Source organism: Octopus sinensis, linkage group LG9 (genome assembly GCF_006345805.1).
Source record: "Octopus sinensis linkage group LG9, ASM634580v1, whole genome shotgun sequence".
Classification (NCBI taxonomy): domain Eukaryota; kingdom Metazoa; phylum Mollusca; class Cephalopoda; order Octopoda; family Octopodidae; genus Octopus; species Octopus sinensis.
Window position 1 is genome coordinate 91,878,912 of NC_043005.1, and position 27,184 is coordinate 91,906,095.

Genomic DNA, 27,184 nt, shown 5'->3' on the forward strand with positions numbered 1-27,184 from the left:
GCTTGACACCAATGTTTGTGTGTTTATGTACCCGTAACTTAGCTGTTTAGCAAAAGAGACCGATAGAATAAATACTAGGCTTACAAGGAATAAGTCGTGGGATTGATTTGTTTTATTAAAGGCAGTGCTCTGGCTTGGCTGCAGTCAAATGACTGAAACAGGTAAAAGAATAAAAGAATATTAAATTTGATAGAAAAGGGCACTGGAAACAATGATTTAAATTACATATATTTGCACCTAACATTATACAAAACTATGGAAACTATGCAGCATATAGACATATACATATAGGTTTTGTATTTTGTAAGTTCATCTTTCATCACAAGTATTTAACAAAGCAACTTTACCTGTTTCAGTGAGAGAGAGAGAGAATAAGCATTTCATTAATTGACAATAGCCTTACAAATGTTTTATTGTGGCCTTAAATCGTTTACAAGAAGAGGTTATATTTTAACAGTGTCATTGTGTAGTGAAAGAGTATTTTAAAGCAAATTGATCAGCTGAAGAGAGGAAGTCATAACTGTCTTGCCAAGAAACTTCGTGAGGCAGCTTCTTCTATCTGAAGATTTGTGAAACAACTTAAACTGTAAATTTACAATAGGCTTATATATTTCCTTCTCAGATACTTTTGTAATATTGATAACATTTCACTCGCCCTTTTAATTTTATTTATTGACTGTAAAACATCTTTTAGTAACATCTTTAGAAATAAGTAAAAACAAAAACACAAAAAAAATTAACAAGACACTCTTCAAAGTAATAATCAATAAATCAATTATTGGCTTTCATCAGTTTTGCCTTTCTTTTCTCTGAGTTAATTCTGTCGCCCTCTTGAACTAGTTTATTGTACTACTCTCTCATTCTCTCCTGCTGTATGCACTGCCTTTACTCTTTCTGTTTTATATATATATATATATATATATATATATATATATATATGTGTGTGTGTATGTGTGTGTGTGCGTGTGTGTGTGTGTGTGTGTACATACATATGTGTGTATGTTGCTCTTTCCTGCTGATTGTAAACTGACATCACTCTGATATGGTGGGGTTCATACAGTGAAAAGCTTGGATCAAATTATTTCCTTACATCTTGGCAGGAATGGATAGATGTGGTGGGAAAACAAAACAGAAAACAACAAAAGATCTTTTCCTGCAATTTAGCTTGAAGATGAAATGCAGTAGATAGTAAAATTTTATACTGTTTTTTTCTCTCTTTTGTATGTGCTTATATACTGACTTGAAATAGAGGTTGGTGTTTGTGTGCAGATACATGCATACATATACATACATACATACATACATACATACATGTGTGCATGTGTGTGTACACCTGTGTGTCATGTGTATATTGTATGTGTGTATGTATATAAATATACATAGATGTATGTATGTATGTATATGTATATATGTATAATTATTTTTAGAAATATAGAATCCAAGAACAATGTGATGCCTCCATTTAGCTCATGAGATGATGAGTGTTTTGTCTTTTATTTATTTTACTTGTTTCAGTCATTTGACTGCAGCCATGCTGGAGCACCATCTACATTCGAACAAATTGACATCAGCACTTGTTCTTTGTAAGCCTAGTTCTTATTCTATCGGTTTATTTTGCTGAACTGCTATGGGGATGTAAACACACCAACATCGGTTGTCAAGCGATGATGGGAGGACAAACCCAAACACACAAATGCACATGTATATATATATATATATATATATATATGTATATGTATGTATGTATATACGATGAGCTTCTTTCAGTTTCTGTCTACCAAAATTCCACTCACAAGACTTTGGTTGGCCCAAGTCTATGGCAGAAGACGCCCAAGGTATCACACAGTGAGACTGAACCCAGAACCATGTGGTTGGGAACCAAGCTTCTTACCACACAGCTACTCCATGTAGAAAATATTATAGAATCAGTAACAATATATTGTTTAAGTATACTTATTTTTCATGTACCACCAGAAATGTAGACCTCCATTGGCCTCAGTGTTATGATAAGCTAATATGCTAACATGCTTGAATAGTATGTATTCACTTTCAAAAGTTCAGAGTTGCTAGTGTGAATAGTAAAGTAATTCATACATGAAAAAAAAAAAAAAAGAAATCAATCATTGATAAGAGAAAAAAAAAAAACAAGACTTTGTAAAAATAGTGTAATACATTTGTTCTTGAATTAAAATTCTTTTTGTATTGCATATGTAGTGTGAAAGGAAAATGTTGCTGAGATAAAAATAAGTGGAATCAACATATGTGATTGGTGTAAAGAGATATGGCAATTTAGTGTTTTGTTCCTCTAAATTATCTTTTACTGAAACTAGATGGATGGAGATGAACAGTTTGTTTCTGTGTGTGTCCTGAGGATGTAGAACACTGAGTTCCACTTTGTATAACTAGTAAATAACTGAGAGGCGCTGCTTGATAATTGTTCCAGTTTTCTTTTGTTCATTCATTCATTTGTTTAGCATCCATTTTCCCATGCTAATACAGGTTAGACAAAGACATATTATTGTGGAATTTTTTTTTTTCAGCTAGATACACTTCCTGTTACTATATCAGTTTCATAAGTAAGGAATTTCCATTTTACTTGCCTTTGAAAGTGTTGTGCTACAGGATAATCTATTAAGAGAAAATTTTCAACATGCCACCAGTTTTGTGCATGAGATTTCATGCAAAGATGATACAAAATGAAACATTTGCATGCAAGCACACTTCCATACAGGCTTCCACCTACATAATATTGGTCAACCTTGGGCTATAGCTGAAAATGTTTGCTGAACATGCCGTACCCATGAATGTGTGAAGAACTGTGAACAATTAAAACTTAAACTTGCATGAAGATCTTTGCAAGTGAGAATATCAGAAATATTTAAAATAAATAATTTATAAACATTTTCTTTATGTTTGAAATTACTTAATATTTCTTATTGCTTAATGAAAGTAAATTATCAATAATTTTAATTATTTTCTATACATTAACAAAGAATTCTTTTTCCTTACCCCTTTCGTTAATGTATTATTTTGAGATACTCTGTGTTTCTCTCAATTATTTTAAATATAATGAAGAATTTAGTAAAATAACTAAGTCATCATTCAGCTAGTGTAAGGAACATATAGTATGACTAAGGTTTGGTGGAAGATTTTAATTCAGAACTTATGAAATCAAGACATTTGTACTACAGAGCCATAGCTGGTTTCGGCTGGGTTGGTAACAAAAGGGTTAAAAATAGTTTACTGAATTGAAAACCTCAGTTTCTTTGTCTAGCATAATTCATTTCAAATTTATGATGCATTTGTAACAGTAGTTCTCAACCAGGGTCTATATGACCTTTGGAGGTCCATATAAGATTTTGCTGTTAAAAATTATCTGCAATAAATTGGTTATACTTCAACAATACACCAAACATTTTAGCAATTTTTTTTTATATATTATAATTATAAAAATTCAATAATATTTTTAAAATATTGAATACCTGAGTAAAAAAGGAATCAGGGGGAGTTTGTAGGTGAAAAAAAAATGGTTGAGAACCACTGCTTTTTAGAAATATCAAATCTACCCGAGTACTAATTACTTGACTACTATATCCTTTTATTTATCCTGAATGCATAAAAAATGAAGTCATCTTCAGCAGGATTTGAACTAAGAACTATAGAATATTACTAAATACTGCGAGCATTTTGTTTTATGCTCTAATAATTTTGCTAATCCTCTGCCTAAAGAAGTTTGAGTTTATTAGACATTTTTCTTTTATATTTTTGGTTTTCGGTTTCTGTGTGTATTTATTCTAAGAAGCTTATTCCATTCAGACTTGCTAATTAATGCTGCCCAATGTTTTAGACAGGCTCGTTTTATAACATTGTGTTGGGATATTAATAAAAGTAGCACAAATAGACAAAACATTGGTAATGTCATGTCCATTCAGCAAGGCATGTGTCACATAATTAACTTTGGTTCAATCATTTAAAGTAAACTATAGGTTAGTAAGTAAATAATCTGAAGGCAGGCATGCATTATATTGAAGTAAAAAAGGATATAACATAAGGAACAATCTGGTGGCATAGACTCTGATTGGTTGGATTGAGAAGTAAATTGTAGTTATAGGTTTCTTACGTTACTGTTGATAATGTTAGTATTGTAATGAGGAGAATGCAGACTGACAACTGTATTTTGGAAGACCAGAATGTAGGGACTTTGCAGGTTTTATCTGACTAGCAGTGGTAATCTACATTTCCCAGGTGCTGAATTTGGAGAAAAAATAAACTTTAATTACTTCACTCAGATTTGTTATTGCTGGTGTTGTTTGCTCTCTGTTTCTAGCCATGCTGGAGCACTGTTTAACAAGTCATTCATGCTGCATCCCCACCATATATATATATATATATATATAATATATATATATATATATATTATATATATATATATGTTGTTCTCTGATATATATATATATTTCATGTAAACCCAGAGTTTCTACCTTTAAGAACAAGGAGTTACACCCTTTTCATTTGTGTGATTTTTTGCTACCTTGGTAACTATTCATCTATTTTTTCCGTGTTAATTGTTAACAAGGGAAAAATACACACATCTATTTATATATATATACATATATATGTGTGTGTGTGTGAATGGTTTTGTTATATGGTGCTGTGTTTTACAATCCTGTAAATAATGATAATGGTATTTATATAAACATAAAGCTTATGGCAATCACTGTGCAGTGACTAAGGAAAATAGTCTAATAATGGGGCATATAAGCCCTTGACAGGAAAAAGAAGTTTGTTACCTTTAAAGGTAACACATTTAGTCATGTTAACAAGGGATGTGGATTCGAGTCCCATGTAGATAGGAAAGCCTTTTTTTTCTGTCATCGGCTTATATGACCCTTTGTTACACTATTTTCTCTTTGTCGTTGCACAGTGATCGCCCTAAGCTTTAAGCTTATATAAATACCATATATATATATATATATATATATATATATATATATATATGGAAAAAAAAAGGTCAAGCTAGAAAATGCTAAAATAATTTTATAAAAAAACATTTCAGTACCGGTTTCAGTCATTGAGACTTTTTCAATTGTAACAATTAAATAATTAAATTTAGAAAAATTAAAAGAAAAATTTCTTTAAAAGAATATTTGTATAGTGTTCAAATACAAGTGGCATTTTCCTTGTTTCTGCTTGTCTCTGTCTCTCTTGTGGGTTCGAGGTCTATATATATATATATATATATATATATATATATATATATATGAATATATATTGAGAAAGATTGTCTATGTGTATCAGAGGTGGGATGCACAAAAAGATTAAATAGAAACTGAAGGGGAAAGAAAAACAGAGTTCACTATCACAAACGGAAAACATATTTAAGAATATTTCTGTACCTCCTACTAACACTCTTACACAACTGCCTATGTTTCTTTGGTCTCTCACTCTTAACAACTTACTATATCTTTTCTTTGACTCCTCCTTGTTTTACACCAAGAGAGCCTCAAACACTTTTTTTGTATATGTACTATTTTGGGATGCATTTAAACGGTCATGCCAAATTTGGTAAAGATTTATTGAGAAATGGCAGTGTTGTGTCAAGCATTTACACCTATCATATAGGCTAGGATATTTCCAGTTTTGTAGTGTTGTGGGGAAAATCAGTTCTAGTTTGTTCTGCTTGCATTTTTATTTGATGAGATAAAGGGAGGTCTCCAAAATCTCACATAGCTGTTGTTATTAACTTATTCAAACATGGAAAGCTATGTAGATTTTACAGATAGTATTTTTTATAACATTAGCAGAGTTTATAAATTACTAAGTACACAGTATTCTTATTGCTTGCTGTATATATATATATATATATATATATAGATAGATATATAATTCGTAATTGTTACCTGTGTTGCCCTACTGGCACTTGTGCCGGTGGCATGTGAACAAATCATTCGAGCGAGGTCGTTGCCAGTGCCGCTGGACTGACTCCTGTGAAGGTGGCACATAAAAAGCACCATTTGAGCGTGGCTGTTGCCAGTACCCCCAGACTGGCCCTCGTGCTGGTGGCACATAAAAGCACCCACTACACTCTCGGAGTGGTTGGTGTTAGGAAGGGCATCCAACTGTAGAAACTCTGCCAGATCAGATTGGAGCCTGGTGCAGCCATCTGGTTTGCCAGTCCTCAGTCAAATCGTCCAACCCATGCTAGCATGGAAAGCGGACGTTAAACGATGATGATGATATATATATATATATAACGGGAAGCTTTATGAAAATAAACAAAAGACGAAGGCAGGTGGAAAACAAACGAACAATTGTATTAGTATATATATATATATATATATATATATATATATATAAATGCCTATAATTATTTGATCATTTAAGGCTATTGTAACAATACTGAGAAGATTCCTAGATATTTGATGACCAGCAGATCTGATAGGCTCAAAGAACTATGTCATTTGTCCAGTGTGATGAGACTTGAATTATGAATAGATACTATCTACATTCATTGTATCTCTCATAAACATGTGTGAGAAAGGTTCATAGTAAAATACAATGAAAATGTTGTATTGAATTCAATTGAAGCTGCTCTTGTATACTTTACTTACTTACTTGTTTCAGTCATTTGACTGCGGCCATGCTGGAGCACCGCCTTTAGTCGAGCAAATCGATCCCGGGACTTATTCTTTGTAAGCCCAGTACTTATTCTATCGGTCTCTTTTGCCGAACCGCTAAGTGACGGGGATGTAAACACACCAGCATCGGTTGTCAAGCAATGCTAGGGGGACAAACACAGACACACAAACACATATATATATATATACATATATATGACAGGCTTCTTTCAGTTTCCGTCTACCAAATCCACTCACAAGGCATTGGTCGGCCCGGGGCTATAGCAGAAGACACTTGCCCAAGATGCCACGCAGTGGGACTGAACCCGGAACCATGTGGGTGGTTAGCAAGCTACTTACCACACAGCCACTCCTGCGCCTATCTAGATATATTGACTATTATTATAAGTCTTTTATATAAATGCATTAATAATATTAAGATCTTTAAAGATATCTATCATTTTTATCTAGTATTATTGATATAATTATTTTCAGTATTTATCTTTCAGTAATATTTTATGCCTTTTTGGGCAGGTTTCAAGGATGTTTATGATGAGTTTGGAAGTGTATTTTTTATGTATAAAGCTATAATTTAGAAATGTTTGGAAGACAACTTTACTTTTGCTTCTCTCTTCCAGTGTCATTTCCACTTAGCTAATGTTTAGCTAGATCAAAGACTTTCTGCTGTCATTCTGAATTATCAATCCCCCGGATGTTAATTTTGTTATGATTAATATGGTTAAATTTATGGGAAGTGTAGATTTTATGGTTTCATCTAAAATTAATGTTGTATTACAGAAAATTCTCCTAAAGGTTATAATATACTGCAACCTTTAATCAAATGTTCATCAGAGAAAAACTAATGTAATGTTCAATTGAACCCAACAGTTATGCTTTGTTATTGATTTCAACTTTGAGTCTGGTGAATTGGCCGAGTCATTAAAGAACTGGATAAGATGCCTCATAATATTTATTCTGATTCACTGTGCTCTGAGTTCAAATCCTGTCATGGTCAACTCTGTTTTTTATTCTTCGAAGATTGATTAAAAAGACACCACTTCTCAATGTTGGATTGGTAGAGTTCAAATTCCGCCGAGGTTGACTTTGCCGTTCATCCTTTCGGGGTCGATAAATTAAGTACCAGTTATGCACTGGGGTTGATATAATCGAATTAATCCATTTGTCTGTCCTTGTTTGTCCCCTCTGTGTGTAGCCCCTTGTGGGCAGTAAAGAAATAAGAAATGTAAGAGCATTAAACCAGAGTAGGTGTAACTCTCCAGCTCTGTAAAGCAATTCCCTTAGAAGGCTGCTCCAATGTAAAACCTGCAGCTTGCCAGTCACTGCAACCACTGAGCCACTAAGGTCTGACCTTCAAGTCTAAAGAGTGGGATCAGATTGTGTGGACTGACTCTAAGTGTAAGCAGGGAGAAAACTACTAAGCGCAGTGGGGAGAAAGGCTCTGCTGCTCAAGGATCAGTTTATATAGTTATTTGGGGTTGTGCTGCTCTTCTTCATGTTTTTCAGACATGATAAAACTGCCATCATCAAGAACATTAGTAGTATTAGTTCCATTTCTTTGCATTTTCAGTTCAAATTTGACTGGCTTACTTGGATTCAGATTTATTAAGTCACTATTCAACACTATTTGAGGTAGGTCTTCAGTTTGAGAATACCTCCCTACCTTCCCTTTCCATCTCTCCTTCTTTGCCATTAGTCTTAGAGGTTCTTTAAAGGGCCATGAATACTGATTTCCTTCCTGATTAAAAGATTTTTTTAAAATTCTTGTCACCAGGATATCATGCAAGAGATAGGTTTGTCCTTTAAAATATATACAATTCTCCTAATGTCCTTGTTTATTTGTTATTTTTAAGAAATTGGTTTAGTGTTTAAGGAGTTCAATTCCTGGACAAGACTACATATTACTTCCTTGAACAAGACTGTTCATTTCAATATGCTTGAGTCTACTCAGCTGAAAATGAGTGCCAGCTGAGTGTAGCCATCTCCCTTCTCCAGCTGTCATATCCTGAATGTGCCCGTGGGTCATAGGGTGGTGAGTTAAAAAGTGTCTATGCTTATTTGCAATTATATTAGTTTGCCTGTCATTGTCAGCAATGCAATTACATAGGAACCTAAAACAATTACCAAACCATGCTCATTCACATATGATGGCTGGCTCTTAAGTACTACATCCAAATTTTGATATCAGAGAAAGTTGCTATCAGTCCAGTGAGTGAAGTTTAGTACTTGCCCCATCAAGCCATGAATTCTAAAAATATATACAGAAAAATCACTAGCATACTTATCATAATTTTAAATATTTATTTATCAGTTGATTGTACAAAGAAAAATATAAATGATGAACCTATGAGGAATTGATTACATCTTCAACTTTGTTCTTAAGTTTATTGGCCAGTTGTCTTTTGAAGAGTATAAATGTTGTGTGTATAAATGATGTGTATAAATGATTGTCTTTGATGTCCTTCCATAGTTTAAGCATTACATATATGAACCACAGCAGAATAATGTTGTAGTTAAGTTGGTTCTTTTTCAATATTTTTAGTTTTATTGATTGAAATAAACTCACTTTCATAGGTTCTTGTGTTATGGCCTATAGTTTAAAAAAAAAATTTTTTTTTACCAAATTAGTCAATCTACTTTATTAGGGCTACTCTGGGGCTAAATGCATAATATACTCTCTTTTACTCTTTTACTTGTTTCAGTCATTTGACTGTGGTCATGCTGGAGCACCCTGGGCTAATGCATGATATAAAAACATTGAATATTGAGATGTAGGATTGGTTTTGTATGCTGCCTGAAAAATTATGTTATTCATGTTATTCAATTCGATATTCATAAATATTTCTGCATCACTCCTATTTTTAATTGTTCTATCATTGTATTGAAATAATTGCTGTCAGCACTTACATGTTAAGAATAAAATTTCTAAAAAATATAGACAGATATAGCTGTCACTCCATTTTATTGTTCCTTTCATCTCTTCCACTTATTATTTATAGCTTGACATGTTTCTATAAGTTTCTTCAAGTTCTTTATGTATTAAATTGTCAACATTTTCATAATATTGAAGAGAAAATGATTAGAATCTTCCACGGATTTTAAAAGGATTACAAGAAAATTTAAATTTCTTCCTCAACCTCTTATTTTCTGTTTTGCATTGATTTATTTATGAAAAGTTAATCATAGTTTAAAACTTGTTTGATGACTTTTACTCCCTTTTTAAAAATCCTCTTTTTATAGTATTATATCATTTTATCTTTTTTAAATACAGTTCTTTAAATTCTCAATATTTATCTTTAGTGTCATATGCACCTACATAACATATTTTGATTCTTTCTGCTACTGTCACACTTTATTTCGTCAGTTTGTCACTTTTATACTTCACTTCTCATCTCTTTTCTTTGCTCTCATACTTTGTTACTCAACTCCTCTCTGTGATTATCACGTATCACTTTATGACTCTTTTCTGTGACTCTTCCCATCTCATTTTTGTAGCTTTTACAGTTCCCTTCCCAGCTTCTCTCTATGACTCTCAGACATCACAGCACCTCTCTGTCCTGTTTGCACTGCCCAGTCACCACCACCTTTCTGACTATCATACTTTCAACTTACTGTTTTTAGCTGTCATTCTTAATTTTCCAGTTTGTCTTTGTGATTGTCATACTTCACATTTGATTCCAAATTTGCTATATTCTATCACCTTGCACCATAAACTACAACATAACAGATATGATAGGTAATCCTTCAAATTTTTAAATTCCATAATCAGTATTTAGAAAATTTAGGCTCTGATTTTCTGTAAAAATCATTGTCAGTATGCTTTGTAAAAATCATATTCTCTCAAATAATCATACATCACTATTCCATCTACGGTCACTTCATTCTGGTACTCTGGCTTCTGACTAGAGTTATGATATGCCATCCTGACTTCTGTCTATAGTTTTCCTTTACTAACACCTGCTTATGACTGCCACAGTTTCAGTCACCAACCTGTGGCTGCTACTGTTTCAGTTAGCTACCTGTGCTGTAGTTGTATTGTTCCTCTTATCTACACGTGGCTCCTAATATTCCAGCTGCCAACCTGTGGCTACCATTATTTCAATTAACTACTGTGGCTACTATTGTTTCATTTACCTAAGGGTCACTATTGTTTCAGGCACCTACCTGTAGCTTTCAATCACTCCTTTTCATCTGTTTGTTGGTGCCACTTTTCCTGCTACATGTTTGTAGTTAATTCCATATCTTACCTGTGATTGCCACTGCTTTTGGCATTCCACTTGATTCTTGTCAGTGTTTACCACTTCTCCTGCATCTTGTCAGTGGTTAAGCTCTACATTTGCATTTACGTCTGCCATTATCACTCCCTTTGCAATAAATCTTGTATCTTTCTTTGCCATTCTTCTTCAGTAATTACCACTGCTTTTGAATCTCAACTGTGGTGGCCACTTCCCTTTTGTCTTGTCAGTGGTTGCTACAACCCTTGTATTTTGCCTAGTTGACATTCTCCTTGTATCTTATTGGTGGTTGCTACTCTACTTGCCTTTCCTCTTATTTTATGCATCTGCTTTTGTGTCTTGTTACTGGTTCTTAAATCTTGTCACTGGTTGCCATTTTCTTCTCTCACCTGTCTGTGTCATCTACAGTTTTTTTTTACTTCTCTCCATCAATGCTATATCTTACTTTCTTGAATTGGTACTATGACTACTACTTTCACAAATTTGTGATTTTATAACTACAAGCCTTTCTGGTTTTTGTTAGTATTCAAATAAATCAGACGAGTTTATCATCATCATCATTTGATGTCCGTTTTCCATGCTGGTATGAGTATAGATTTTTTTTAACAAGATGTCCTTAGCATAATTTTTTAAAGTACAAATATTGGAGAAAGAATATTAGGAAAATTGGTGAAATTTTTAAAAATATAAAATTTAAATTTCTCATTCTATGAATAATTACTGAGTAAAGATTATTTTATTTCATTCTTTTATTAATGATTTCTGAAATATTTATGAAGGGGTAAAAAAAAATGCAAATATTTTAGTTTATAAATAAAATGGTATGGGAATTTAATTATACCACATGATTGTCACTTTTGAATTAATTAAATTATTTGAATCAACAAATCCAACATTGATTAATGTTGATATTATTATTATTGTTATTATTATTATTATTATTATTATTATTATTGTTGTTGTTGTTGTTGTTGTTGAAGGGATTGTAGTGCTGCACTAAGTTCTTGGTGCAACTGAGTTCACAACCAAGTTAATTTTTGAAAATGTTTCATTTCAATTGATATTCATCTCCATTGGAAATTTTTACTCATTTCTAAATATCTCCAGCTTTATTAATTAACATCAGTGATAAATAGGTGGATTAAATGTTAGTTTTAAATCTGTACTTTGTCCAAAGAATTCGATGTACCTCTAGAGTGGTTTTAATTATATTTTTAATATATCCATACAACATTGTTGCTCTACAAACGTGAATGTTAGTAAGGTGATGATGTAGCTTATGTGTATTGCAGTATTTAGTGACAGTCCCTTATGTTCTCAGTTCAAATCCTACAGAATTTGACTTTACATTTCAATTTTCTGGGATAGATAAATTAAGTACCAGTCGAGTGGCAGGATTGGTAGGATCAACCATTCCCTCCCATCGAGTTTCTGACCCTGTGCTTATGCAAGAAATTATTATTATTGGTAGATTAAAATAATGGGTTTTCATAATCCCTCCATTTAGTGATGACACGCAAGTTTCTGTTGCACATAAGAGTAATGCAAGTATAAAGAGATTGATAATAACTGGGCTAGAAATTTGGTTGTTTTGGGAGGGTTAGAGGAAATATTTGTGAGTTGTGATTTCTTTTCAGTCCTAACTACATTTCCTCTCTCTCTTCTCCTTCCTATCTCTTTTTTCCACCCTCTCTCTCTCTCTCTTCTCCTTTCACACACACACACACACACACACACTCTCTCTTTATGTTATTTTGTTCTGCAGAATTTTTGACATTTTGTAATTACTTCTTTAGTGTAAAGAGCATTTTTCTCCTGAATTGTGAATTAGCTTCAAGATTGCCTTGATATATGCCTTAAGCTTTTCGTGAAGATTAAAAACCTTTCATGGTGTAAGCACAAAACCAACGAGGAGATTTATAGACACATTCCAGCCATCTCTATTATTGGTGCTCAAAGCAGGGTAGGCTTTGCTGGCCACCATTTTTGTACTGAACACCAAGTCATGTGTTATATTTTGGAAACCTCTACGCTCTAACAGAGAGTAAAGACCACTTAACTACATTGGTGTTATTAACAGAGTCAAAATGACATGGAATTGAGGACTTGGTTGCTTGATTGCAGCTATTTGAAGAAAAAGTCTACCAGAATGTACTAGGTCATGCTTTAGATGCAAGATATGGAAGTGACATTTGGTGTTTTTGTTTCGATTTCTAGTTATGGTGATCGATATATATATATGCATAGGAGTGGCTGTGTGGTAAGTAGCTTGCTTATGAACCACATGGTTCCGGGTTCAGTACCACTGCGTGGCACCTTGGGCAAGTGTCAACCAAAGCCTTGTGAGTGGATTTGGTAGACGGAAACTGAAAGAAGCCCATCATATATATGTATATATAGGTATGTGTGTGTGTATATGTCTGTGTTTGTCTCCCTAACATCACTTGACAACCAATGCGTAAGAACCCGTAACTTAGCGGTTCAGCAAAAGAGACCGATAGAATAAGTACTAGGCTTACAAAGAATAAGTCCTGAGGTCGATTTGCTTGACTAAAGGTGGTGCTCCAGCATGACCACAGTCAAATGACTGAAACAAGTAAAAGAGTAAAAGAGAGTGTGTGTGTATATATATATATATAGAGAGAGAGAGAGAGGGAGATAATCTTAACAGTGAAGCATTAAACTGCCTAGAAATCCACTTGCAGTTTGACAGCTTACATTTCCCAGATGGAATCTATTCCTATGAACATAAAGTAGTCTGACAAACCCAAATATGGGTATCACTGCTGCATAAAGGATAGCAATTTGTGAAAACATTAATTTACAGGATCAGTCAATTTCTGTTAGCATGGAAAATTGAAGTTAAAAATTTGCCAGGAAGAAACAAATCTGTTCCAATTAATTATTCATAGTTTTTGGTTGAAACATTTGACAACAAAGAAGTTTTATTCTATGATCAAAATTCGGACCGTCTCACAAATCCTTGACCTTTATAGTTAGCACTTTTAAAGATCAAAGCATAGAATTCTTTTATTTGCTGTAATATTTTTAGAGTATTTCCTGCTTCAGTGTGTTAGCACACAATGGGATGATAAAATAAAAGAAATTAAATTTAAACTCTATGTATTTTTCATGGAATTTCTTTGAGTTTCAGTAGCATATTTATGAGGCCTCACTGACATTTTTTCTCATATTAGTACTGTCTAGAATATGATTTCTTTGTTATTTCTGTATTCCCTTATTCCTATATTTTTGAAGACTAGACCATAAGTGAATATTATTTGTAGTGGTTATTTTATCCTTGTATTTTGTTAATTTGGAAAATTTTGGAATTCAAATACTGTTTGATTTCAAGCAGCTCACTAAGCAAAATTTATATATGCCATCAGAGAAAATGAAAATAGGCTACGTTGCCTATATAGAAGGTATGTTCAAGTGTCTTTACAGAAAAGGTATTAAACTAACACCACCACAACAAGCAGCAACAGTCACAAATTTAGACAAGGGAACAAAGCAAAATACAAGACCACAAGTTTCAGCTACTTTTTTTCAAGATCCTAGAAAACAAAAGAAAAATGGCATAACCCAAAAGCCCCGAGAACTTAACGAAATCACACACACACACACAAACATACACCCAAGGCCTGAGGGAATGATCACGTCCACTAATGTTATCAACCACTCAAACCAACATTGTCAATTCATTTAGAATCTAGAAATTGAGAACAATTATATTGACTTTAAAATACAAACAAAAATGTAAATGAAAAAACACGAACCTCAGATGAACATAAGCACACACACACACACACACTTGCAAAATCTCACTATTAAAAAGAAAATTTAGGAAGATTCATTTTTATATCATTTGTTCAAAGGTTTAAGACTGTTGCAGGTGATCCCTATTTTAAAAACCTGGAGTTTTTATGAGGAAGAAAGAGAGAGAGAGAGAGAGACTTGGTTGCTATTTTGAAGTCCTATAAAACTGTTATAATTGTTGTTGCATGTTGTGAGTTGGATAAGAAAATGTGATTTCATCATCCCCATTCAATGGTCATTAAATGATGATGATGAAATCACATAATTTCCTATCCAACTCACAACATGCAACAACAAAAATTATAAGTTATGTGAGACTTCAAAATAGCAACCAAATCTCTCTCTCTCACTCTCTCTCCCCTCTCTCTTACACTCTCTCAAAAAAAAACTCCAGGTTTTGAAATAGGGATCACCTGCAAAAGTCTTAAATCTTTTAATGAAATAGCCACAAGTATGTTAGGATGAGAAAAGAAAAATGTGTGTACGTACCATATTTAGATGAGGTTTTTCCCCTTCATCAGCACCTATCCCACCCTTTAATCATCCTTGTACACATTGCTTAAACAGCCACTGTATGCAGTGGATTCTGGTTAACGGATATACCAATTTACATACTAAATGCATTCCTGGAGGCTGGTACATAAATCCTAATGACTTGTAGGTATGTGGTATTTCATTATGCAGCCATAATATACTATAAAGTATATTAAACGTTTCTATAAGTCAGTACCCTTTTCTCATCTTCAGTCTCATAATTTATTAACATCTGACATCTTGTATACGAAATGTAGTAACAAAAATCAGTGCTGGCTATAATTTCTAAAGAATATCTGTAGAGATAACCTTAACAAGTAATATAAAAAGTGCACTCTATAGTATATATATATATATATATATACATATATATATATATATATATATATATATATATATATATATATATATATATATATATATATATATATATATGAACCAAATCCTATAACTGGCACCCGCCCGTTACCAGTGCCACTGGACTGACTCCTGTGCAGGTGGCAAATAAAGAAACACTGTTTCGACCCTGTGCTTGAGGAGACCTATTGAGTCAAGTACATCAAAATCAATGGAAATTGTAGTTGTGATCCCTGTGCCAGTGGCACGTAAAAAGCACCATCTTAACATGGCCGATGTCAACGCCGCCTTAAATGGCTTCCGTGCCGGTGGCACGTAAAAAGCACCAACCAATCATGGCCATTGCCAGCCTCGCCAGGCACCTGTGCTGGTGGCACGTAAAAAGCAGCCACTACACTCTCGCAGTGGTTGGCATTGGGAAGGGCATCCAGCTGTAGAAACACTGCCAGATCAGACTGGAGCCTGGTGCAGCCTCCTGGCTTCCCAGACCCCGGTCGAACCGTCCAACCCATGCTAGCATGGAAAACGGACGTTAAACGATGATGATGATGATGATGATATATCAACATATGTATATATCATGTACACCTATTCAAGCATTGCAGAACAGAGTTTCTGAGAGTGCATCACAACTGTAACCAATAGCAACAAAGACAATGAGAAACAATACCAGAACAGAACAAGAACTTACCAGCATTACAACTATCAATACTATTACTAATACCAACAAAAACCACAACAGCAACGTCACCATTAGCACCAACATCACCAATAGCAGGAAAACCAGCATCAGTCGAATATAATTTTGATGGATTCAGAAGATTTCCTTTGTTCTGTTTGTCTTCATAAGATTAGTGTCATTTATTTGATGTGTTCAGTTGAGACTGTCTTATATTCTTGAGTCAGGCATTTCTTCACCAAACACCACCAAAACTGGGGCACAAACAATCTTTGTTGTTTTCTTCACTTGCTATGACGTTTGTATTTTGCTGCTGTTTGCTGATAACTTTTCACTCATGTGTTGTGTAACAATAAACTGGTGGCAATAACAATAGAAATAGGTAAAATAAAATGCAGATTGCTTGCAACCTGGACCTGGCATTATTGTGAATTGGTTTGTATGTTTGAATGTGCATGACATCAGTGTGTGTGTGTGTGTGTGTGTGTAATACATACACACAATTTATATGTTGTCATCATTTTTACAACTGATTTTTCCATTCTGCAATGTATATATACATATATACTTATATATGATATATACTCATCATCCTCATTTAACATCTGCCTTCCATGCTAGCAATGCACACACCCATACATATAATGTATATGTACAAAGATAGATAAATAGATAGAGTGAGAGAGAAAGAATTTCAATAAGCTAATAATGGCAGCCAGAGGAAAATGTGTGTCTACCTTTGTTAACTATGAAATAGTTAATCATTGTATTTATCATAATAATAATAATAATAATAATAATAATAAGTATTCAAATTTCTTTTGGTACAATTTAACAGCAGTGCCATTATCCAATGTGTCTCCATTTGTTAGTTCTTCCATAAGAACTTATTTCCAATCATATCAAGCTACTTATCAATAAGATTTCCATATTTTTTATCTCGGCTATTGGTTATCAAACCAAAAACGACTGACACTCTGCATTCTTACATAATTTGTATTATTCCAACTGAATATATTATGGATGTCCTTTAAGCTCATTGCAAATCAACATTTTTACATCAAATTGTTTATTTCAGCTTTCTGAGAAGTTAGCTCATAATTTGTCTATTCATATTAAACTCAGATATATTCAAGCCATCCTTAACAGACCTTTTTTTTTATGTGCCTGAGAAAGAAAAATTATGCTCATGACTTTCTTAACCTCATGTTAACAGGGAGATTCTGTTGTCAGATTCCTAATCTAAGGTTTTATAAGGTACTCAAGTATCTTTTAACCTCACCTGGTGTCTTCCCTTTATAAATCACACAACGAATCCTTTGTGGCAAGATGCAATCCTTTTCAGTTCTCATTTTCTCCATAACCATTTCTATCTCCTCGATAACAGATACTTGCTGAAATAAGCCATTGTATTAGTTTAAAACCGTTGGGCTTGAGCAATTCAGATTTGAAATATTTAAAATGCATTACACTCACCCAGTTTTATAATATCATCCACGAGCCATTTACATAAAGCTTAGGTTTCTACTAATTCATGTCATCATATTATCATCGTAATGGAAAAAGAAAATAGACATAGAAATTATAATCGTGATGGTAATAATGATGATGGGACATTTCAGATTTCTCTGTTTTAACACAAAACCCAACAGTGTATAATTTTCTCATATTTTAATAGTGCACCAAAATGCTTGTAAGCAAATATATTAATCGATTTCTTTTTGTGAAAGGCTTGAAGCCATGTTGTTTTGAAATATTTATGATGCCTTAAGCTGTAGAGAAGTAATAAATTGTTAATTGGTTGACCAAACAGCCTTCTGAATATCCTGTTGGGGAATGAGAATTGCGTTCTGATCAATAGACAATGAGATTGAACTTATGTGCTCTTGTATATTTTTCTCCACTCAGCAAGGGATTTGATAATGTATGATTGCTTGCATTCATCTATGTATGTGCACTTTTCTATCAATGCACACATATGTTTTTAATTTTATACCATAGTCAGCATTTGTAAACATCCACTTTGGAAATAATATCTATTTATCTATGACCCATACACTTATACACAGTTGCATACATATGTGCACTCATTCATGCAGGCACATACACATTTGGACACAAAAGCATACATACATTTTGACATTAAAAGCACACACATTTTGATATTGGAAATGCTACTATTAATAGTAGCAAAGGGAAACAAAGGGAAATAATTCAAGTGGGTCAATGGCATAAATTTTGATGAATCAAAGAGTGATGTACCATGTGGCATATGATCAAAATTCTGTAATTAAAATTCCTTTAGTGGTAATTTCTAGCAACTCTCAAAGAAAAGCATTCATAATTCTATGATATTAAGAAGTAATTTCACAAAATTTACATGGTTAAAAAGGAAATCTGATTGTTATTAGTGACACTTACGAAGGGCGTTCAATAAGTAATGCCCCTGACCCACTTCCCATAGCAGTAGAGCAACGAAACTTGGCACAGTTATTAGTCTTTTTCTACCTAGAAACCACCCAGAGTTACGCATTTCTCCCATTGTTTGATGCAGCTCTGGAGACCGTTTTTGTAGAAGACCCCAGCTTGGTCCTCCAACCACAACGTGACTTCAGAAATCAAGGCTGCATCATCTGGGAAACGCTTTCCTTTCAAAAACAACTTCATGGCTGGGAAGAGGTGAAAATCTGAGGGTGCAAGGTCAAGAGAGTAGGGGCACGGGGGAGGAGTTCATAGCCGCACGCCTGTGCTTCTGATCTGGCAACCATCGATTTGTGGACCGGAGCGTTGTCCTGCAGGAGGAGGATGCCTTTGCTGATCTTGCCCCGCCTCTTGATTTTGATAGCTTCTCTTAATTTCATCAAAAGTGAAGCATAATAGGCTCCTGTAATTGTGGTACCCTTTGCCAGGAAATCTGTCATCACTACTCCATCCTGGTCCCAGAAGACTGTGAGCATGACCTTGCTAGCTGAGGGCTGCACCCTTGCCTTTTTTGGAGGAGGTGAGTCACGGTGCTTCCACTGCATTGACTGGGCTTTTGTCTCTGGATCATAGTGATGGACCCAGGTTTCATCCTGTGTAATCAGTCTTTTGAAAAATTTTGACTCATCTTCTTGGCACATCTCCAAATTCGTCCTTGAGCACTCAACGCGTTCTTGCTTCCGGAAAGGTGTGAGCAACCTGGGAATCCATATGGCAGACACCTTTTGCATATGCAAATGGTCATGAATGATTGGTTTCCACAGACCCGGTACTAATCTTGACCTCATGGGCTATTTGGCGAATAGTTATGCGTCGATCTTCCAAAATGGCAGCCTGAACTTGATGGACAGATGCCTCATCAAAAGCAGTAGGGGGCGACCAGATCTGGGAGCTGTTTCCACAGAGTTCCGACCATGTTTGAATTCACAATGCCAGCGTTTTACAAGGTCATATGATGGGGCATCATCACTATAAGTTACTTTCATTTCATCAAAAGTCTCCCGTGGTGTGCGTCTTTTCAAATATAAAAAGTGGATCACTGCCCGACACTCAACAGGCTCCATTTCACACTTGACTCAGTTCAAACACCTGTAAATCAGAAACCACAATTAGTTCATAGCTGTAATTTACCACTTCATCTATGAAGATATGAATAATTGCACATGCAAAATTTCAGCTAGATCAAACAACTGCAAGTGGGTCAGAGGCATTACTTATTGAACGCCCCTCGTATGAACTGGTTTGAAACCTCGTCAAACTGAAGCCTACATGATCGGTGGATAAAAGCTTTTATATATAAGCAAATTTGTTAATGAAGTATTAATTAATATGAATAAGAATAGATACACTTGAACATTTATAGAAATATATTAGTATCTATGTCCACAAACAAGAGAAATATACACAATGTGTTTGTAGTAAATAAGTTTTAGAGATTATTCTGAAATAATATTCTTTCTCAGAAGATTCTAGATGAAAGAAATGTAGTTAACTCTTTTTGTTACATTCTCTCAGATGTTCTTTTTTAAATCATATTTCCCAACCTTAGAATATTCATCTTCTCTTTAAATGTAGAATGTTTCTCCTCTATCATCTACAATCATATTACTAAACACCACATGTACAGGCATGGCTGTGTGGCTAAGAAGTTCACTTTGCAGCAACATGGATTTCAGGTTGCATGTGACATTGAGGAAGTATCTTTTATTATAGCCTGAAACTGACAATGTCATATGAGTGAAATTTGGTTGATGGAAACTATACAGAAGCTCACCACACACACACATGCACATACACATTTATAATTTGGTTGATTGATAGATGAAAGCTGAAAGAAGCCTGCTCTCTCTCTCTCTCTACCTACCTCTCTCTCTCTCTCTCTCTCTCTCTCTATATATATATATATATATATATATATAATCTCTATACATCCTTTACAACATGTAGTGAGCACTCCTTTCTTATTTGTCCAATACAAAGCAAAGTATGTGTGTGTGTTCTTGTCTGTTTTTCTGGACACCGTGCAGCAGTTGTACGCAGGCATCCCTGCCATACAAACGGTGGTGTTTGTTTCTAGTGTTCTGTGGAAGCATATCTGGCCATGGAAAAATATTAGCTTGCTTGTTAATAGTTGAGCTGTTGGTAACAGAAGAAAAGTCATCCAGCCACAGAATATGCTACCTCAGCAGCTCTTCCTGCAACCTAGCTGGAAAATGTGGATGTAAAAACGTTGATGACTCTGATGATGAGGGAGAATCATGAAAGTAATACTCTCTTGGGATTCTTCTATTATAATCTCAATTTTCGTTATTCACAGAAAACTGATTGATTACAGCTTTTAGATATATGAAATTGTTCCTATATCTGCACTCACTCTTATTTGCTCATTCTCACACTCTTACTTCTCACTCTAAAACTTTGCTCAATCTCACACTCTCACTTACTTGTTTGCACACTCTTACTCTTGAAATTTTGCTCGTTTTTGCATTCATACTTGCTCTCTCTCACTTTCTTATTGCTCACTCTTTCATTCTCACACTCTTACTATCTCACTTACTTTCATACTCTTACTCTAACTCGCTGTGTCTGTCTGTCTGTCTGTCTCTGGTCTAACTTTGTAAAAGTTACAAAACATTTTGATAAAGTAGGAATTTCAACATAAATCATGGATCTTCAATCTAATGTGAAATTCTTTCAAAACAAGAAAAGATAAAAAAAAAAACACTTTTTCATCCAGCGTCTACCATAACCAAACATGCTTTTGTTGAATTAGGTTAGTAAAAAAACAACAACCCAAAATCAATGAAATGTTGTTGATAAACCATTTAATACCTTTTTACAACTCTCCATACGAGTTTCTCCCTCAGGGTGAAATTTCTTTACCATCTTCATCTTGTTAATGTTTACTTAACAATCTATTAGTGTTTCTTTTATTTATTTTCATTACAAGACAAATGATTTTTTTTCCTTTTTGCAATTTGCATTTGTTTTCTTTTTTCCCCACTGATAAGTGGCTCTTTCATTAGAATTTTATCTTCTCTTTTACTTTTTAATTCTACATGGTTTGCAAGAATCAATGTTTTTACTATGTTTCATAACTATATATATATATTTTTATAGGTATCTAAGTTACTGCTTTTATTATTACTCTCTCTCTCTCTCTCTCTCTCTCTCTCTCTCTTATATAAATGTGCTTCTAACAAGTAATATATTCATTAGAGTTTTCTAATTTGTTTCTGATGCAGACTTCACATGCATATACATGTATACATGCATTTTGCATATAATGAAGCATGCCTCATTTTTTTTATTTGTTACTTATAATAAAAGTGTTTTAATTAATGGGAATAGAAAGTAAGTGTGGAGTAGATATACTGAAATGTTGAGAGGCATTTGTAGAGTAAGACGTTAGTAGTGGAGATAAGTTATATAATCTATGGAATATCGTAAAATACAATGTTTTATGTGAAAATAAATACAGAAGGAGGAAGGAATCTGCACCCAGCTCAGACTAATTTTGAAATGTTAAGAAGTGATATTCTGAAAATGTTACCCTAGATTATCACTAGCCAATGAAAATAGTTCTATACAGTCACTTGACTTGCTAGAAATAACAAGGCCATCTTTCATTTGACTTGCTAGAAATAGCAAGACCATTTTTCCTGGATTCTATTGGAATCTTCTTTGTTTTGCCCTATCCTCTACACCCTCCCCCCCTTGCACTCATTTCTTCTTCCATCTTTAGATGTGCCATTCTCAATTCTGCCCTTTCTCTACTTTATTAAATGTTCATTTCCATCTCTTCTCCCACTAAGTCACCTTCAGTTTTCTTCACTACATAACCTAGTCATTTTATCCTATTTCTCTTCTCAAATATCCTGCTAGAAATAGCTGCTAAATGTCCCTCAAATTACACACTTCTGTTTAAAAAAGAAACGTACATAGTTGATAATGTAGTCCTAGATATACTGTCTCTGAACAGTAAAGAAAAGATGGTTATGCCTGGGCTAAAAATAACTAGTATTAAATGCACCCATTCTTACATTCTTCAGAGTGGCTGGTGTTAGGAAGGGCATCCAGCTGTAGAAACTATCAGATCAAGATTGGAGCCTGGTGCAGCCATCTGGTTCACCAACCCTCAGTCAACCCATGCTAGCATGGAAAGCGGACGTTAAACGATGATGATGATGATAATGATGCTTACATTCTTCCTTTAAACTCTGAAGAATCTTCTGTCGAATGATGCAACCAATTGCAGAAGTGGGTGAGGGATGGTGAAAAATCCTTTATAGTATTGACTTATAATCCTTTATCTTCAGTGTTCAAATCCTGCCAATGTCATCTTTCATAATTCTAAGGAATAATAAAATAGGCATGATTTAATTACTAAGGTATTGATTGTTTCCCTGCTTAGTTTGTGGCTTTGTGCTTATGCTAAAAATCATTATTATTGTTATTAGGACTAAGATATCAAGTTACATTTCCAAGAGTTTTATGGTTTTAACAACTGTCTTCAGTTTTTTAATAACTGTACTATCAGTCTTGCACACATTTCTTGTGTAGTTTTCAAAGGGAAAAATATGTTATATTTTACTGCTATAAAAGTCACAGTATGTATGTGTCTAGATTGCTTGCCATTGCTATTTGTCCTGCAACCATTGTAGTTATTTCATGCATGCTGTGCATAGAGAGTACTTGCAATCTGGTTTACCAATAAACAAGAAAATAAAATATGTCAGTAGGAAACTGATCCAGTGTCAATTTGTTAGCAAGGATTGTTAAATGTTTTTCGGTTCCATCTTTTCTGGTCTGTTGCCAATCAAATTTAGTGTTATGTAATTTAAGCTACAAGAACAATATAAATCATAATAAATCATTTGTTGCTCTTCTTCTTCTTCTTCTTCTTCTTCTTCTCCTCCTCCTCCTCATCCTCCCTCTCCTTCTTTAGAGCACTGCAGTAAAATACCTTGAAGCACTTATTGCTTTATTCTGTGTTCAAATCCTGACGAGGTCAACTTCACATTCTTTTTCAGTCAATAAAATAAAGTACCAACCAAGTCCTGGGATTGATGTAATAGCTCCTCCCGCCTCAAAATTACTAACATTGTGTGTACTCAGGGTTATTATATTCTGAGTTCAAATCATGCCAAGGCCAGCTTTGCCTTTTATCCTTCTGTTAATGTAGAGCATCAATGGAATTGACCAACCTCTTCTTGTTTGGACTGCTTGCTTTGAGCCTAAATAACAAATAGCAATTATTAGTTACAGTATTGGCATAATCATCAGAGTACTGGGAAAAACTGCCTTGTGTTGTTTCTTTTGGCTCTTTATTACTGATATGCCTTTCCTCTGTCTGATGTTCATAAACTTAAGTACCTGTTAATTAATTAACCCTTCCCTCCAGTTTTTAGGCTCTGTACCAATACTGAAGAAATTATTATTATCACTATGACTTAATGGTCCTTATTAGGACTGTCATGTTAAGTTGATAATATACAACCACTCTATCGTTCCACCACCACTCATATCTCTCTGAGATATTTAGAAATTTAATATTTCTAATTTTGGTGATCAGAGAATAAACTTCACTGAAAAAATATATATATATATATATGTTTACAAAGCCTAGACAGGTATCTTCAGCTAGCAGGCCATGCTACTCCAGACTGACGACGAGCAAGACTCTGGATGCAGGCCTAGCTGTTGGGGGTGCTTGTCTCCCCCTTGTAAACATAAAGACATAGGAAATGTGTCAAGGCCGACATTGATGTTTCCTAGGGTTAAATAGCAGTGGTGTAATTCCCTCTATGGGAAGTCAACGTTAAGTTGACAGTATACAACCGTTCAACTTAATGGTCCTTATTGGGATAACAGGATATATTTTTAAATAGTACAGTGGCATATTAGTAGTAATACAAAACAATTTTAATTGACTATAATTACTCCCTTAAAGAGGTGAACAAATCATTATCAAAATGGCTAATTGTGAATTATTTTTAAATAGTTATTCTATGTGTTTTATAACTTCATTTTTGTATCAGCTTGCAGTTAACTAAAGAGATGATGGGGTGTTCTATTCTATTTTAAATTGTTTTTGATTTGAACTTGTTAATTTAATTAAGGGTACTTATTTGTGCTTAAAACTGTGCAAAAGAGAGAAAAAAATGATAACTCTTAAATTTCAATAACTGTTCAAATATTGCCAATTTCTACATTTCATTCAAGAGCATACTCAAATATTAGGAAAAACTGACATAATTTCTGCAAAAGTAAAATAATAGATTCTTCTCATTCCTTGTCAAAACAGTGAGTGTAGTGAAAGTTGACTTAGTTTTCTTTAAGTATTTGACATTGTTCTGTACAATTATTGGAAGTAATATTTGTTTCCTTCTTCTCCAAATCAGCCACACATGCTAAAGTTTGGAGTTTATTTCTGTTTCACAACTTGAAACTTCATAGCTTTCAAGTGTTGTTAAATGTAATAATTGATTTAATTTTGAGAGGTTGTTTATTAATCATGGCAAACTGGACTGGTTCACTTTGCAAAGAACCACGTGTATATTAGCTTTTCAGTACACTAAATTCATGAAATATAATGCACAAAACTGCTCCAACTCATTACAAACGTTCAAGTTTTAGCCACGAGAAAGAGGAAAACTTATAGTAATAACAGATAAGTATGTAGTAATGATCTCAAATGACTTATTTGAGATATATCAGCCCAGTAAATAAGGTGTTAACCTATATATTAAAAAAATAAAAAAATCAAGAATTCATATATTGTTACTGACATTGTTTTGTATACTTGTTTGGACACCTGTTCTACTTAACGATTTTGGACACCTGTTTCACTTAGTGATTCTGAACATCTGTTCTACTTAGCTGGTTGTAGCAGAAAATATATGAAGAGGGAAGAACGATATTCTAGTAGTGAACCAAGCAAATTTGTAATTAAAATGTAGTTTGGTATTTTAAAGTATTGAGACGAGATTTTCAAGTGAAATAATATGAAACTATTACCAAATACTTCTTATGAAATTTGCTGCTTGAGCTTCCCTTCATTTTGAATAGAGTCAACAATTCAGAGGGAATTAATCAAGTAATTAACTTTTACATTTATTTCTATATCAAACTGGTGTTAAAATTATGATGGGTAGTTTAATTCAAATATGAACGCTTTAAAAGGATCGATTTTGTTTCATAGGTCTCGGAGTTGTTTGAAAATAACCTCTAAACGGAAAATTTTGATATTTACACATTGGATAATGTGGAACTAAATACATATTTAAAAAAGAGTTACAACAGCTAGAATTTTTCTTAGCTGAATCAGGGCTAACTTGGGGCTATGCAACAACATTTCTACTGTTTGCTGCTGTGGTATGATTACTGGTATTTGCTGGTTCTTTTCACATCATGATTTTCTTATGTTGGACTTTTTGAATAAGGTTTTACACAGTGCAAATAAAATAAATATCATGCATGCCATTTTATGTTTTAAAATTATTTAATTAAAAATATAATTTCCAATCTTTTCCTTTTGTGCAGGAAATGCTGGCAAAGCTGTAACAGAAGAAATCCGTCGAGCAATAACAAATGGAAGTGTACCACCACCTGATGAACTGGAAAGAGACAGTAGCCAGGAGAATTCACCAGTTGGAGGTTCAACACTGCATGACACAGATGTAGAGCGTGTTGGTTTTCCTTCTGAAGCAGACAGCTTCCGACTGTCTCGCCTCATTGGGTCATATGGAGGCGGCAACCCTAGTGAAGAGAAAGAACGCGTTTGTGTTAAGAGGGTTAGTAGTCGGCCATATCGAGATTCAGACAGTGACTCAAGCTCTTCCATAGCCACCTCACCAACACTTTCTGCTGCCAAAAAATCTGGAAACATATCAACATCATCTCTGTCCACACAAGACAAAACTATTGAAGGAGACGTGGGGGTTGAACAGAATGGCCACAAAAAACTTTCTCCAGTGTCAAATTTTGCACAAGAAAAGCAACCAAGCAATAATGTGGCTGGAAGCTCATCTAATAGTAATGAAATTGAACAAAGTAGCCCCAAATTTTCATCACCCGGCTTATCACTGCAGGTTGACTCTAAACCACGACTTTTAGATCTGGCAAAATCTAATCCATCTTCTCCAAAAAATATGTCACAATCCATTGATGGTAGCCACTCTGCACTAACTACACAAAACATTTCTGCCTCAATTGACAGTGGTAAAATTCCAACGTCTTATCAAGCAGATGCTGGGTCAGAACAAGAATTGTTTCCTTTAAGTCCATCTTCTGTGTCCAGGAATATACCCTCATCAGATGGGTCAGACAATGAACAGCCGATTGATTCCTATTTTGTCACGGATCTTGCATCAAAAGATGATATCTCACAAACAAAGAAAACAGGTTAGAATTTTTATTATCTTAGCTTTGCAATTTATATT

The 27,184-nt window shown here is 34.1% G+C and overlaps 1 protein-coding gene across 34 annotated transcripts in view; it reads left to right on the forward strand.

Annotated features, from left to right (window-relative positions):
• The window catches only part of LOC115215841, a 342,340-nt gene that overhangs the window by 249,347 nt on the left and 65,809 nt on the right, over nucleotides 1–27,184 (forward strand). For all 34 annotated transcript variants that reach the window (XM_036506128.1, XM_036506141.1, XM_036506110.1 and 31 more), the window contains one exon: nucleotides 26,286–27,146. In XM_036506128.1, the coding sequence (XP_036362021.1) occupies nucleotides 26,286–27,146 (861 nt within the window). The remainder of the gene's footprint in view (nucleotides 1–26,285; nucleotides 27,147–27,184) is intronic.